The 15,882-nt window shown below is 44.8% G+C and overlaps 1 protein-coding gene across 1 annotated transcript in view; it reads right to left on the bottom strand.

Moving 5' to 3' along the window:
- Positions 1-15,567, bottom strand: part of LOC141726974 (transitional endoplasmic reticulum ATPase-like) — a 55,839-nt gene extending 40,272 nt beyond the window's left edge. Inside the window, exons 1-7 of the mRNA XM_074532137.1 lie at positions 15,368-15,567; positions 10,870-10,981; positions 8,752-8,924; positions 4,394-4,536; positions 2,741-2,871; positions 902-1,033; positions 355-457 (exon numbers count right to left, since the gene is read on the bottom strand). Coding sequence (XP_074388238.1) covers positions 355-457; positions 902-1,033; positions 2,741-2,871; positions 4,394-4,536; positions 8,752-8,924; positions 10,870-10,981; positions 15,368-15,384 — 811 coding nt within the window. The 5' untranslated portion in view covers positions 15,385-15,567. The remainder of the gene's footprint in view (positions 1-354; positions 458-901; positions 1,034-2,740; positions 2,872-4,393; positions 4,537-8,751; positions 8,925-10,869; positions 10,982-15,367) is intronic.
- Positions 15,568-15,882: the final 315 nt, after the last annotated feature.

Genomic DNA, 15,882 nt, shown 5'->3' with positions numbered 1-15,882 from the left:
TGCTGGCAGCAATAGAAACAAGTGTCCTGCACCGATATTCATAGAATAATCTCACCACTCTCAGCTCTGCCCTCAACAACATATGTGAACACTAAGCCAGACAGACTCCAGGTCCCTGTATTACAAAGCTGTCTTTCCAATGAGCCAGCTACAAAACAATCAAGCTTAAGGGAAGTGCCACTACAGATAACACAAATGGCCTCCCAAGTGTCCCCAGATGCACACTTCAAAGAGATAAGAAAGGATGTCAGGGAGACAGCGTGGCTCTACAAGCCCTATTGACACCATTCCTTACCATAAGATGGACAAGTGAGCACACAGCAGACCTGGGGCCAAAGCAGCCACAAAACTTACCATTGATCAGGAAGAAGAAAGCCCCTGTTTCGTTGGCCACCGCTCGGGCAATCAGTGTTTTACCAGTGCCAGGAGGACCATACAGCAGGATCCCACGTGGAGGCTGAGGACAAAGGCAAGGGATTTAGGTGGTGAGTATCTGAATGCCTAAGTAGATTCACAGCAAATCTGTAAGCATTTGATAAAGCCAGTCTGAAATTGTGATGCAATCTTATGCAACAGCTGCCATGTCAACATTGCTATCAACACCCTTACTACTTCACACAACACACAACAAAAACCTTGCCAGTAACTGGCAGCTCTGATTCAAAGCACCCCTCTGCTTTGCAAGTTGTCAGTACTTTAATCTGTGTCCAAAACATGTAAGGAGATACTTTCCTAACACCAGCATTTAAAAAAGCCCCAAGCATAAGCAAACCAACCCCCCCCCCCAAAAAAAAAACAAACCCAAATTACTTATTCCCCTCCCAATACGTCATGAACCTCTGATATCAAGTCATCCTCAAGGGCAAGCCCACTCATCTACCTGGTGCACATGGGGACATACCTTCACCCCTATGGCCTTGAAGAGAGCAGGGTGTCGGAGGGGAAGTTCCACCATTTCTTTGATTTGAGCCAGCTGCTTCCGGCAGCCACCAATGTCATCATAGCCCACTTCATTCAGCGACTCCTCTTCATCCTACCCAGGAGGAAATACATTAAACATCTGAGTTAAAACAGTAGCTCAACAATTCATCCTAGTCTACAGAACCCAGGTTTTTGCTCATTGCCATTTCTTTGATGTCTTGAGATTCTCATTTTCAAGTCTTTCTGGTATCTTCTACAACTGTTTCTTAGCTCTCTCTTCCCAGACATGCAGAGGGGAATTCCTCACTGAAGCCTACCCTCTTGAATGACAGCCTCTGCTGCCAGGGCCCCTACAGACTAGTGCAAAACAAGTTGTGTGACCCTCTGATTTGGCTAGCAAAGATGATAAGACAATGAAGCTCAGCATAGAATATACTTATTCTTTAAACTCTAAGTGGTATTTCTAACTACCTGACATATCCTAGCTACCATACAATTCTCCAACATAGTGTTTTCTCTTGGGATTGACTCAAATTAACAGAAAGTGTTACAATCCAGATGTGCAAATAAGACCACCTGTAACCAACTCTTTCAGTATAGCTCTACAGGATTCGTTCATTTGGCTGTCCAAATTTCTACTGGTCTTAGTTATCTGTAACATTAGGCCATCCTAAAATAAAACAACACAGCCAGGAATCTCAGAGGGGCTCAGTCCAAGTCCCACAAACTGGAACTGCTATACTTCAATCAGGTTGCTCAGGGTCTAGCCCTACCAAGTGCTGAAGATCTCCAGGTCTGGAGGTTCCTGCCCTCTCCAGGGCTTGTTTCAGGGTTTGGAGAAACCTTTTTCCATTGGGAATTTTCCTTGATCCGGCTCGTGTTATTGCTTCTAGTCCTGTCCCTGGGTGCAGTTCTTGGGAGAGCCTGATTATCCACACCTTCCTATCAGGCAGTTGCCAGTAACCCTGAATCTTTGCCTTCCCTTCTTCGTGCTGCATCAACCCACTCTCAGCTGTTCCTCATTCATTCTGACCTCCAGCTCCTTCATCAGTTTTGGTGGCCTTGGCTGAACTTGCTCCTATCTCTGTTGTATCCTGAAGAACCCAAACTGGACTCATCTAGTGCCCAGACATGGCCTCACAAGTGTCAAACAGAGGTGAATTTTTTTGAAAAGGTAGAGCTAACTACAAGCTAAGACTCACCCTGATCTGCAGGCAGTAAAAAGGCACTTACTTTATGAAGCATACAGTCACCTTAGCCCATTTCTGAGATTTCCTACTCTGTAACAGTAAGGTGGCCAAGACCTGACACACAATCCACTCAGGCTGCCTCAAGCTTGGGACACTCAAGGCTAGGCATCTTAAGGGACTGGGAGGAAAAAAGAAAAAAAATCCATAATTTACACTTCAAATTTCTCACTTAAAAAGTACCAATTGCTTTCTTTTCACATGGCATGAAATTCAGCAAAATTGTAAGCCCTCCCTGGTAGGTATCAAGGGAACTTTAGAATTAAAAGATGAATCTAAGTCCAGCATGAGATATATGGAAGCAGATGCAAAAGATCTACTGCCAAAGTATGGCATCTCGTCAGCAAACCTATGCACTGGTGCTATCTCAGCATATGAGGAAGGATACTGGAAGCACATTCCTCTATCTTCAGCAGCAGCTCATCTCCTGAAACCAGAGGTTTTAATCATTACATTCAATACACAAAATGCCAAAACAGGAACTGCAAACACTGCTGCTCTTAAGGAGTGTCACTAAAACAGATTTCAGACAGAGGGGATTCAGTAGAACTGCACAGCAGGATTCTGCTCACCTCTCTTTTGATGGGCTCTCCCTCACAATGGATCACTGTGTCTGGAGCCACTATGCAGTACGGGCTTGGATCTGTCTCCACCACTTTGAACTCCACTGCACGCATCCCTCCACGCACCAAGAAGATGTCACCTATAAAACCCCACATTTCAGTAGCCTGCTGCAAAATGTCAACCCGTGTACTACCAGCAGCCCCAGAGGACAATGAAGTGAGCTACACAGGTATACACTGCTGGCATTTTTAACACTACTCTGCATTTTAAATTCAAGAGCTGCATGTACTGTGACCACTCGAGCACCATCAAATTTCATCAAAAACAAACAGCAAACAAAACCAGCAAACAATAGAAAAATAATATTCTGCCTAAATACAAAACACAAAGGCAAGGTATCATGATTCTTTTCCATCCAGTTTCAATTTAACATTTCTAAAAATGGCAAAAAGCCTTTATTTAATCTAAATTAATTTTGAAGTTATAACTAGATTTGTTGACTCAAAAAAAAAAAGAATAATACATGATATTGCACTATGAATCCTAGGTAAACTGGACTACAGAAGCTGGATAAATTCAACTTGTGTATATATTGTATTAGGACCTATTTGTTCCAGCAGAAGTGCTACTAGCACAACTCTAAACATATATTTGTTTTTTATGCACTTTCCCAGTTATTAATTAAATTACTTTGGAAAAAGTGCATTTAGTCAGGGTGCCAGCTAGTATATCTAACCCATTGATTAATATGTGAGCAACTCCCAAATCCCATCAAGTGGTAGCAACTCAGGAGAAAAATCTCATTAAACTGACTTTGACCTAAGCCTTTTTTGATGTCCTTCCATCCCACGTAGCAAAAAACCACAGGAGAATGTCTTGGTGTCATCTGAGATAAGAGTTCATTTTCTTCTGAGTAGCTGGTACAGTGCTGTGTTTTGGATTCAGTATGAGAATAATACTGATAACACACTGATGGTTTTGGTTGTTGCTGAGCAGTGCTTACCCTGAGACAAGGGCTTTTCAGTGTCTCATGCTCTGCCAGCGAGGAGCTGCACAAAAGAAACCAGGAGGGACCATAGCTGGGACAGTTGATCCGAACTGGCCAAAGGGATATTCCACACCACAAAATGTCATGCCCAGTATGTTAACTGGGGGTAATTGCCCAGAAGCCACATATTGTGGCTTGAGGATGGGCTGGGCATCAGCCAGTGGGTTGTGAGCAACTGTATTGTGCTTCACTCGTATCTCTTGGGTTTTATTCCTCCCTCCCTCTCTCTCTTCAATTATTATTAGTATAATTATAATTAATATTATTAAACTGTTCTTATCTCAATCCATGAGTTTTACTTTTTTTCCAATCCTCCTCCCCACTGAGAAGGAGGGAGGAGGTGTGAGCAAGCAGCTGAGCTGCATGGTACTTAGTTGCTGGCTGGGATTAAACCATGACAGAGAACTATCAAGCTGTTCTACCAGCCAGCAACAGATATCACTCTTTCCTCTGAAGTTTAGGAAAAAATTAAATCCACAACAAAATCTTACTCTACAGTCGTTAGTCTAATGCTCCATGGAGATTTGTGCAAGCTTCCAGAAATTCTTTTTATTTGGTATCAGGACTAGCTCACATTCACTGCCATCAGGACTTCAATAACAGGTGCTATTACCTTTCCTGATGGGTCTGTAAGCTTCCAGGAAATATGGCTTGAGATAGACCTCAAACAGATTCCCTGTGATCCCTTCTACTGTGTCATCAATTGGTAATACATGGATACGTTTGCCATATTTCACATCTGGGCAAGGCTGGATGCTGCAACAGAAGAAAAGTTCAGTTAACCACTAACATGCTGGACTTAAACCCAAGTTTGAGAAAGGCAGTGATGTCCCTTCTCAGGCCAGTATAAATGCCAGAAAGGACCCTCCAAAGCCCTTTGGAGACTTCCCACGTGCATAAGAATGCTGACAAGGCAAAAATCATGCCCATCAAAGAGCTAGTCTTTTCAACACATGCTTTCCTTCACTCCTCTCAGCCCTATCCAAAACTGCTGAAGGGTTTAGTACTATCTCCCCCCTCCTCCGCTGTTCTGAGGCTCCCCTTTACTGTGCCCAAGATACATTCACAAGTTACTAATGCAGCCTCAAGACCTGTAAGAGTCATGAGCTAACTTTTGTTTCAACACATGCTCCTGCACCTGGGTCAGGGCAATCCCAAGCACAAGTACAGGCTCGGTGGAGAATGGATTGAGAGCAGCCCTGCTGAGAAGGACTTAGGGGTGTTGGTGGACAAGAAGCTTGATATGACTTGGTTATGTGCACTTGCATCCCAGAAACCAACTGCGTCCTGGACTGCATCTAAAGCAGCGTGGTCAGCAGGGCAAGGGAAGGGATTCTCCCTCTCTGCGCTTGTGAGACCCCACCTGGAATATGGTGTCCAGCTCTGGCCCCCCCAACATAAGGAGGTCATGGACCAGTTGGAGCAAGCTCAGAGGAGGCCACAAAGATGATAAGAGGGCTGAAGCCCCTCTCCTATGAAGAGAGGCTGAGAAAGTTGGGGCTGTTCAGCCTGGAGAAGAGAAGGTTCCAGCAAGACCTTATAGCACCTTCCAGTACCTGAAGGGAACCTACAAGGAAGGCTGGAGGGACTTTTCACAAAGGCATGCAGTGACAGGACAAAGAAGAATGTCTTCAAACTGAGAGAGAGATGATTTACATTGGATAATAGGAAGAAATTCTTTACTGTGAAGGTGGTGAAGCCCTGGCACAGGTTGCCCAGAGAAGTTGTGGATGCCCCATCCCCGGAAGTGTTCAAGGTCAGACTGGATAGGGCTCTGAGCAGCCTGGTCTAGTGGAAGGTGTCCCCACCCATGGCAGGAGGGTTGGAACTAGATGATCTTTGAGGTCCCTTCCAACCCAAACCATTCTGTGATTCCATGAGCTACTGCTGAACTAGCTGTAAGGGAAAGGGAATTGAGAGGAAATCTTTGTTCCTTCCTCTCTTCCTCATAACTTAGAATAGAGCTCCTGTTGCTGATAAACCTGATTCTGAACAAAGGTTCTCAGTACCAACCAGGGATAGCTAGGCATCTGTCAATCCCTTTTTGTGGAAATTAATATTTAGGTTAAAGTCTGAAGGCCCCTTCCCCCCTTTTAAATAAAAATTTCAGCTATTATTTTACAACATAGGCCAACAGCCTACTGTAGCAATACATCAGAGCATCAAGCTGCGGTAGAGGCAGAATACTCAAACTGGCTTTGCCAGCTAAAAAAAGCCTACGGGCAACTGCAGCTGAGCGCGCAAGTTTCATATGCTAGTTTGTTAGAGACTATTAGGAGATTCTGTAACTACATGCTTTACAGTGAGGATATAGCAGAAGAGTAAATGAAAAGACAGAGTGACCCACAGAAGGAAAACAGCTGACAGACTACAAGCAGGAAGTGATTGGTGCATGAATCTGGATTTTGGCAGAAACCAAGCCAAAGAAATTAACACAATAAGTACTTCAAGATCAGCAAGAAAAACTTTGAGTGCAAGAGGTGTGAAAATTCTCTGACGCTTGCAATGAAGCCAAGACAATCAGTAACACACCTGAAAGGCTGAGAACTGTTACAGACAGTCCAAGCAGAGAAGGGGATAGCACCGGCTGAACTGTCACACTAGGAATGACTCCAACAGTAACCTCATATAAAGTAAGGATTCACCTTTATTTTAAATCCACAGACTAGCTCAAAACACTGTTCCAACTACAGTCATGTTTAAAACTTGCATTTTCTAATGGCAGAGAGATGGGTGAAACAGACTTGTCCCTCTCCTCTGCAGTTCATATGAAACACATTTTTATTTAAGGATTATTTCAGATATCACCCCAGGAAGTCTAGTGTCAGAAATCAGGTTCCAATTTTCCCAGAACATGCACAATATTCCAGATTACAAGAATACTCAGGAGAAATAACTGTCTGCTCTCACATATCTAAACCTGCAAATTAGCATTTTTATGTTTAAGAAATGCTGACATATTTTTTCTTTCCACTCCCATCATAGAATGGAACCTGCCTCCTGTAAGTCAAAATGTATCCTTCAATGCTTTCCCACTACCTTCTGCAAGCATTGTACAAAATTCTTGCAACACTTTCAGGATTCCTAATTTTAAAATTATTTTATAACAAAACTTGGTATATAAACAACCTTCAGAGATTTTTAATATTGATATTTGACTACTTCGAGTTTTAACTTCTGTTTGTTATAGGGCAGCTCAGTGCTTGAGCTAGCCATACTATAAGATCAATTACAATGTTGCTTACTACCTTTCAGTTATCTTGCGAACATAAAAAATTTAGATGGAAAAAACTTGTGAATTCATTTGACAATGTAAATTTGGGAAGAATACTATGACAACTGTGGGGTAATTCAACTACTTAATGATAGGACCAGGGCTTGTGAAGGTCTGTGGTGGTTTGACCAGGAAGAAGTGGGAATTCTGGGAAGCTGTGGTCAAACCAATGAAGGTTTTGGGTTTGAGACTGGCACCTGGTGTAGCCAGTGGGGTTTGGACACACCTCCGAGAATACACAGGGGTTAAAAAGCAGGGCACTGCCCTTGGCACTCTCTCTTGGGACGTCGCTTCGAAGAGGTCAGATCACCCTCCCCTGTCCAGCCTTGCTGCTGGGCGGGGGAGGGGCAGCCATGCGGTAGGCCCGGGGCCTGGACAGAGATGGGGGTTGAAGGGGCTTCGAGGATGGAAGGGTGGAAGATCCCAGGGAGTCAGCCCTCGGGCAGCCATCCCCCCCCCAGGAGAGAGAGAGAGAGAGAGAGGAGAGCCGGCGTCTGAATGTGATAGCAGCCAGCCCGGGAGGAGAAAGGGGAGGGAAGAGTGCAGCCTGGCCGGCGGAGCAGCAGCACCTGTGGGAGTACCAGCATTCTGAGATAGACAGAGACTGAAACTTTTAACCCTTTCTTTCATGATTGGGGCCTTGCAAAAATGCTAATCCTCCTCGAAGCTGAATAAGAAGGGAGATAAGAGATGAGATGAGACGAGGACCTGGCCCGAGGAACGTGGAGATGATTGAATGGGAAGAGATGATTTGGAGTGGCCTTTTGGCTGGACTTTTCTTGTGGCCATGGACTCAGTTGTTCCTGTGACACAGACTGCATTTAGGGGGAAGCAGTGGCTCAAAACCAGGAGGGTTCTTCGTGAGGACCCCCCGGCCCCAGAGGGTTGGAAAAATATGGGGGGGACAGATGTCCCAAAGCAGAGACTGTGCCTTTTTGGAGTGAGACAAGGCATCCTTGAAAGACAACCCTAAAAGCAGCTCTGGCCATGCGTCAGTGGTGAGAGCACTGGGCATGGAAGGAAGATGTCACAAGCGGCAAAAGGACTTTTTCCGGGCGGTGCCGAAGTGACAGGGAAGCACACGAGGTTTCAGTGTGTTTCCAGGGGAAGCCTATGGAACAAGAAGGACTCCTTTCCTCTTCATGAACTGCAGTTTGAGTATACTAAAGTGTGGGGCCAAGGCTGGGCAGTTGATGATTTGGGAGAATGTATCGGATTGGGAAAGTCAGGTAGTGGGGAGGGGGAAAGTGGTTTTTTGTAAGGTTTTCAATTTTTTTTTTCTTTTCCTTATAGTCTTTCCCTATTTTCCTGTAGTTTAGGTAATAAAGTGTTCTTTATGTTTAAGTTGGAGCCTGTTTTGCTTATTCCTGGTCACATCTCACAGCAGACACCAGGGTGAGGCATTTTCATGGGGGGCACTGGCTCTGTGCCAGGCTCAAACCATGACAAGGTCCCAAAGAGTCTTCAAGAATCTTAGTATTAATCTGAATATGCATACAGCCAGAAAGACACGCAAAAGTAAATTGAGATCCTTGATGTAAGACACACTTGAAAACATTTCTGTGACCTCCTCCAGAAGATGCAAGAATACTTCCTGCAGGACCCTGTCTCTGCTATGGACCAAAACAATTCAAAGCCAGGGCACAAATTATTTCTGCAACCCAGAGATACACAACAGTTAACAAACTAGTCCTCACCTGATGACGTCACCCAGGCGCACTCTCAAGTTGTTTCGAACAACCCTATTCATGCGAATCTTCTCATCTGAGCAGGTATCATCTGACAGAACAATGCAGACTGCTTCTCTCCTCTTCTTTCCTTTTAGCAGGACAGTGTCTCCTCTAAACAGCTGCAGTTCATCCATTTTTGCCTGTAACCAATAACAGCATTAGAACAAACTTTTGACAAAACAATTGAAGGAAGCAGTTAGTAACCTGCTGAGCCACTTACACCGTCACCGGTCTATGGAGCCAGATGAGATTCACCTGTAAGTACTGATGGAGTTAGTGGAAGAGCTTAACAAGCTACTCACATTCATTTATCAGCAGTCCTGGTTAACAGGGGAGGTCCCAAAGGACTGGAGGTTGGCCAATGGGATACCCATCTGCCAGAAGGGTTGGAAGGAGGATCTGGGGAACTACAGGCCTGTCAGCCTGACCTCAGTGCCCAGCAAGATTATGGAACAGATAATCACACAGCAGACACAGGACAACCAGGGGATCAGGCCCAGCCAGCATGGGTTTAGGAGGGGCAGGTCCTGCCTGACCAACCTGAGCTCCTTTTCTGATTAGGTGACCTGCCTAGTGGATGAGGGAAGGGCTGTGGATGTTATATACCTAGACTTCAGTAAAGCCTTTAACACTGTTTCCCATGGCATTCTCCTGCAGAATGCTGCAGTCCACAGCTTGGACAGGTGCACTCTGCTGGGTTAAGAAGAGGCTGGATGGTATGGCCCAGAGCATGGTGGTGAATGGTGCTGCATCCAGTTCGTGGCCAGTCACCAGTGGTGTCCCTCAGGGATCAGTGTTGGGCCCAGTCCCGTTTAATATCTTTATTGATAATCTGGATGGGGAGATCAACTACACCCTCAGTAAGTTCTCAGATGACATTAACTTGGGTGGGAGTGTGTATCTGCTGGAGGGTAGGAAAGCTCTACAGAGGGATCTGGACAGGCTGGATTGATGGGCTAAGGCAATGGTATGAGGTTCAACAAGGCCAAGTGCCAGGTCCTGCACTTGGGTCACAACAACCCCATGCAGTGCTACAGGCATGGAGAAGAGTGGCTGGAAAGTGGACCAGTGGAAAAGGACCTGGGGGCACTAGTTGACAGCAGCTGAACACAAGCCAGTGTGTGCCCAGGTGGCCAAGAAGGCCAATGGCATCCTGGCTTGTATCAGAAATAGTGTGGCCAGCAGGCTGAGGGAAGTGACTGTCCCCCTGTACTTGGCACTGGTGAGGCCACACCTAGTACTGTGTCCAGTTTTGGGCCCCTCACAAGAAGGACGTTGAGATGCTGGAGCATGTCCAGAGAAAGGCAACAAGGCTGGTGAAAGGTCTAGAGAGTCAGTGATATGAGGAGTGGCTGAGGACGCTGGGGTTGTTTAGCATGGAGAAAAGGAGGCTCAGGGGAGACCTTATCACTCTACAACTCCCTGAAAGGAGGTTGTAGCCAGGTGGGAGTTGGCCTTTTCTCCCAGGCAACCAATGACAGGGTAAGAGGAAATGGTCTCAAGCTGCACCAGGGGAGGTTCAGGTTGGACATCAGGAAGAATTTTTTCACAGAAAGGGTTGTTAAGCATTGGAACAGACTGCTCAGGGAAGTGATGGAGTCACCATCCCTGGAAGTGTTTAAGAAACAACTGGACATGGCACTTAGTGCTATGGTTTGGTTGACATGGTGGTGTTTCATCAAAGGTTGGACTCAGTGATCTTGGAGGTCTTTTCCAACCTTAATGATTCTATGAATTCAAGCATTTGAAGGAGAGTTGGTTGACTTCAAAGGATTACATCTTAGAAGCAATATACTAGACCTACAAAGACAGGGGTTTTCACTACACTAGTCAAGATCCAGTCCTAAAGCCAGACTAAGGGCATGAGCTCAAGTGAATCCTAAAAGTTAGAATCAGAATATATGTTCTCATTTATTAATAATTATTATATATTATTATTTATTTAACCCACCTCCCTCACTTGTAACTGCTGCAGCTTCTGACACAAATACTTAGATTCATGTTGCAAAATTAGATTTCAAGTTAAAAGACAACAACAGCTTGTAAATTGTCAGAGTAAATGCTTTGTTTTTATAGGTGACACACCTGGGAAAGTGACACAACACTGTTGTCTTCATTGATGGCTTCGTCAACAATTAACCGATTAGGCCTGTTCTTCTGCTTCAGAATAGCAGTTGATAAGTCATCGCCTTTAGAGCTAGGAGAGAAAACAGAAGTTAAAGAGTCCAAGTGATATTGCTCCCCCTTTCACACGCACCTGTTTTGTTCTCCATTTTCTACAGGTTTCTTTGTTGTCTTGTCTTTTAGAAACTATACTTGTTTGCAAGTGTCCTGGTTTTGTCTGAGATAAGAATTAATTTTCTTCTTAGTAGCTGGTACAATGCTGTGTTTTGGATTCAGTATGAGAATAATGCTGATAACACACTGATGGTTTTGGTTGTTGCTGAGCAGTGCTTACCCTGAGACAAGGGCTTTTCAGTGTCTCATGCTCTGCCAGTGAGGAGCTGCACTAAAGAAACCAGGAGGGACCATAGCTGGGACAGTTGATCCGAACTGGCCAAAGGGATATTCCACACTACAGAATGTCACGCCCAGTATATAAACTGGGGGGAGGTACCTGGAAGAGGAGCTAATCTGGGTTTAGGAAGGGGGTCTGGCATCAGTCAGTTTACTACTGAAATGGATACAAGCTATGAAGCTATCTATAAAAAGAAGTGGTTAGTGAGATGCTGCTGACTCTAAGATGCTTTGCCTAAAAGAATTAGTCAGACTCATCTGAAATCACATATAACTGCTGCCACAGAAACAAAAGTTCAAGTCTCTTTAGTGTCAAATCCCAGATAAATAGGGGAATTAAAGGACAATGCTGTAGCTCTCCTGTCAGGAAGAGTTGTAAGAGTTTAGGCTGTGAAAGCCTATTAGCTAAACCTAGCAAGCCAGTAGAAATATTCAAGTGCTCATGAAAAATGGGGTTTACTTTTTTTTTGAAGATATAAGCACCTTTTCATAATACCATCACAGGACCCACTGCAGCTCTAGCCTACTACACCATAAGATATGTGACATAATTCATTTGCCTTGACAAAATTGAGCACACCAAACAACAAGGAAATGGAAGAAAGGCAGAATAATGTATTTACTTCAAAATCTAATATAGCAAATAGTTCATTTTACAAAATAAATATGAACTCGAACCAACTGATTCCTAAGGAACTCTTAGAAGTTGTATATTAGCCAGCCACAATAGCAGCAGATTACTGTAACTTGCCTTGGTGGGCATCTGACTACTCTCTCAAAGCAGTCCAGATGTGCCAGTGACTAAGGTCAAAACAGAAACTTAGCACAGTTTGGTTTGATTCTCACAAAAAAAAAAAAAAAAAGTCTTCCTTTGTTCCTTTGTCCTAAGCAAACAGCAAGCACCAGGAAAGAGTAGGAAGCTTTGCAGACAATGGTGCTGGATGTACGCTTTGGCTCCATTTTGCTGTTTTGGGCACAAAATAACCAGAAGAAATCAAACCTGGAGTGGAAGTGGCAGAGCAAGCAGCTACACAGCATAAACACAGACTGTATCAGCAGTGCATCACTTGGCATGTTCACTGCATTTTTAAAAGCCACCTTTTCCCTCTCTTCATTAAAGAATGCAAGAGGTGAGAAATCAACATCCATCCCTTTCAATGACTATGTGAGATGCTACAGATTCATTTTCTAAACCCAAAGAAGACACAAGAAAGGCTATTGGATACCTCCAGGGAGGAGCTCATGAATTCATTCCCTCTTAAACCTAAAACATGGTCCGGGTAAAGTCCTAAAAGGTCTGGGATTTCCAGGAAAACTGAGAGTGCAACAAGAAACCAATATATCATCAGGTTAAACAGGATCTTGTGGTTAAAACAGTGTATAAAAACAATCACCTACTTGTAAGGACCTTGCCTCAGCATTCCTGGACACTGGGAATTAATTTAGCATGTATATTTTAAAACTTAACCTAAGGGACACCAAAAAAACAATTTAGCCTATTCAAAGTGTAAATGCAAATCATATCCTTCTGCACATGAAATGTGGATCTAAAGGCCTTTTGATAAGAAACCAATGCCAGACTTTGGCTACATAAGTCATCACTGAAACTGAGCAGCTGCCCCTCAGGATGCAGAAATTGCTGTGCAGCCTAAAAAATGGTCTGGGATACAAGATAAAAATAAATGGAAGAGGAACTGGGCAGCAAGTGGAAGCTTTTGGACCAAAACTTCCAATAAATCAAAAGTTGTATTATATATATATCTGGAAGTAAAGTTCAGATACTTTTGAACACATAGCAGTGCTGAAGAGCACAGCAAGATGTCCACTTAGTTCTGCTGAGTGTGAGAAAAAAGTTTTAGTACTGAAGAACTGAATCTGCAGTTTCCTAAGTAAGAAGCAAAACTGGATCAGTGTTGTCAGTACATTGCTGCACTTAAAGCAATTGAAAAGCTCTCCAAGAAATACAGTGTGTAAGTATCAACGCATGGGGTCAGCTTTAGTTATCTGACCTAACAGTTCTGCTGACAAAGAAAAAAAGGTGTTATGAAATTATGACAGCTACACCAGAAAGTGATGTTATTTCTCTTACAGACAAGAGTAAGGACTTTGACAGACAAGCACTACCCATCTTCTAATAGCAATTTAGAATATTATTATCACCATTTGCTATCACTGCGTCTCTCCTGTGGGTTCATAAAATCATAGAATGTTTTTGTTGGAAGGGATCTCAAAGATCATCTAGTTCCAGCCTTCGACCCTGGAAGTGTTCAAGATCCGGCTTGATGGGGCATTGAGCAACCTGGTCTAGCAAAAGGTGTCCCTGCCCACAGCAGAGGGGTTGGAACTACATGATTGCTAAGGTTCCTTCCAACCCAAACCATTCTGTGATTCTACAATTACATCACTTCATCACTTTTCTGTGTCAGAGCTTTCCTTGTTCAGCATATGATAATGCCCAGAGGCTATGCATTGTGGTAGACAGTATGAAGAGTGAGATCAGAAGGTAATTACTGAATCTTCTGAAAACAACTACCAACCTTCAGAGCTCCACATAAAGTAGAGAACTAACTTGTTCCTGCATGTCTATGTTAAATATACAATGAAACATCACCAACTCAAAATTATTCCAGCTTTAGTAATAAAAGTGAAAACAGTCATGCCTCCTGTATGCTGGTGTACCTTTTTATCAATACCCTCATGAACTCACTTCCTAGATAAAATCTGTCAGTGTTTTTTTTACCTCCCTGAACATCCTAATTACAGTCTGAACTACTTTCTTTGGGTAAGTATTTAGAAAAAATCCCTTGAAGTAAATGAGTGGAATATCTGATGATTGCAGCTGCTTTACTGGAGCACCACATGACGATCAAGCAGCGAGTTCATACCCATGCTCAAGATACTAAATTCTCAGATACTGTTTCAGACAGGTACACACACAAATCCAAGAATTTTTTCAGAAACACTCTATTAGGTCTTGCAATGCTATACTCTGTGCTAAAGCTCAATTAGACAAGATGGCTGCCAACAGCATTGACCCAAAAATTGTAACTAAGAAGTAACTTTTTCCCAGTTGTACGGGAACTTTTTTTGATTCCTATGTGTTGAGAACAACTTTGCAAAAACATAAATTTCTTTTTAATAACACTGCTCATCTCAGATTCAAAATACACCTATGAGACCATCACTTCCATTACAAGCTCTACCACACACCTTAAATTCTTGGCACACCCTGCTGGAACTGACAAGTGGGTCTAAATTGCAGAAGTTGCAAAAGAAAAGGAGAAGATAAACCATAGACACTAAAGGGACTGAAAGAGCCAACAAGTCACTTGAAGTATTCTTGGATTTGGAAATTAGCTTTAGGTTTTATTTTTACTCCTCTCAAGGGACTGTGAAGTGACTTGCACACATGGGCTGGGCGCAGAGAAGCCAGTATTACTCAACTGACTTTTGAGGAGCACAAAATATGACCCTCAGCCTGGAACTGAAGACAGTGAGGCAAGATACTGGAGACAAAAATATAGCTGATTGCTTCAGCTGCCACAGGGTCTAGTCCGGTACAACAAATCTTCCTCTTACAATGCCAAGTCTCTTCAAGCCCTGATCCGAGGGCCGCTGTGGACCTGCGGGGAGGAGACCAGGACACGCCTCTTCCCCCTCATGTCCCGGCCAGCCGCTCACCCCAAAGCTCTGGGCTCTGGAAAACAAAGCCTTCCCTGGATGAGGCCTAGCCCAGGCGAGACGGCCCCAGCCAGGCCTCGCCCCCCATTACTCAACACTTCCCAAGGAGGCTCGGCAGGCGAGGGGTGGCGGTACCCAGGGCCCCGCTGCAGAAAGGCTCCTGGCTGGGCAAACACGAAGAGCAGCCCATCCCCCCCCGGCCCCACCCCCACTTCCTCAGAACCTGAATGACACAGCGAGATCGGGAGGAGGATTGGGCTCGCCGTCAGGCCCAGCCTGGGTAGCGCCGCGCGAAGGCGAAGTAAGGAGAGCTAGGCCGAGCCGGGCCCAGCGCCACCGCAGCCGGGCCTAGGCCGCGGCCTGCCGGCGAACGGCCCACACTTACTCGGATCCTGAGGCCATGGTGCTGAGAGGAAAAGAGGTGAGGCGGCCGGCAACAGCTCCTCAAGATGAGTGACAGTAGGTCTTGGGCAGACTCGTAGAAGCGATGATACGACAGGACGCTTCGCGTTGAGCGAACCTCAGAACCGACTCATCGGAAGAGGAAACCCCACCTCGCGCTGCCTCACCCGCCTTACAACAGCGTGCGCTGACCAATCGGAAATTCCGTCCGGCTACCATCTCAGCCAATCGGAAAGGTGGAAGCGAGGAAACGAGGAAAAAAAACCGCGCACTCTTCCCTCTTCCGCCCCGCTCCTATTCTCTCCCAATCATAACGAGCCAATAGCAACACCCGTCAATCAATTGCAGCGCCTTCCTTGCTGTGGCTGTTCTATAGGGCAATACGGGTCGAGCAGCCAATGGCAAAAATCCACCAACGCGAAAATCCAGGCGGAAAGTCCCACTACGACAGCCATCCGAGCTACCCTGGCCTAGCGACTGGCTAAGCACCCGAGGAAA

This window comes from Zonotrichia albicollis, chromosome W (assembly GCF_047830755.1).
Source record: "Zonotrichia albicollis isolate bZonAlb1 chromosome W, bZonAlb1.hap1, whole genome shotgun sequence".
NCBI classification, from domain to species: Eukaryota; Metazoa; Chordata; class Aves; order Passeriformes; family Passerellidae; genus Zonotrichia; species Zonotrichia albicollis.
This window is presented reverse-complemented; position numbering and strand designations above follow the sequence as displayed.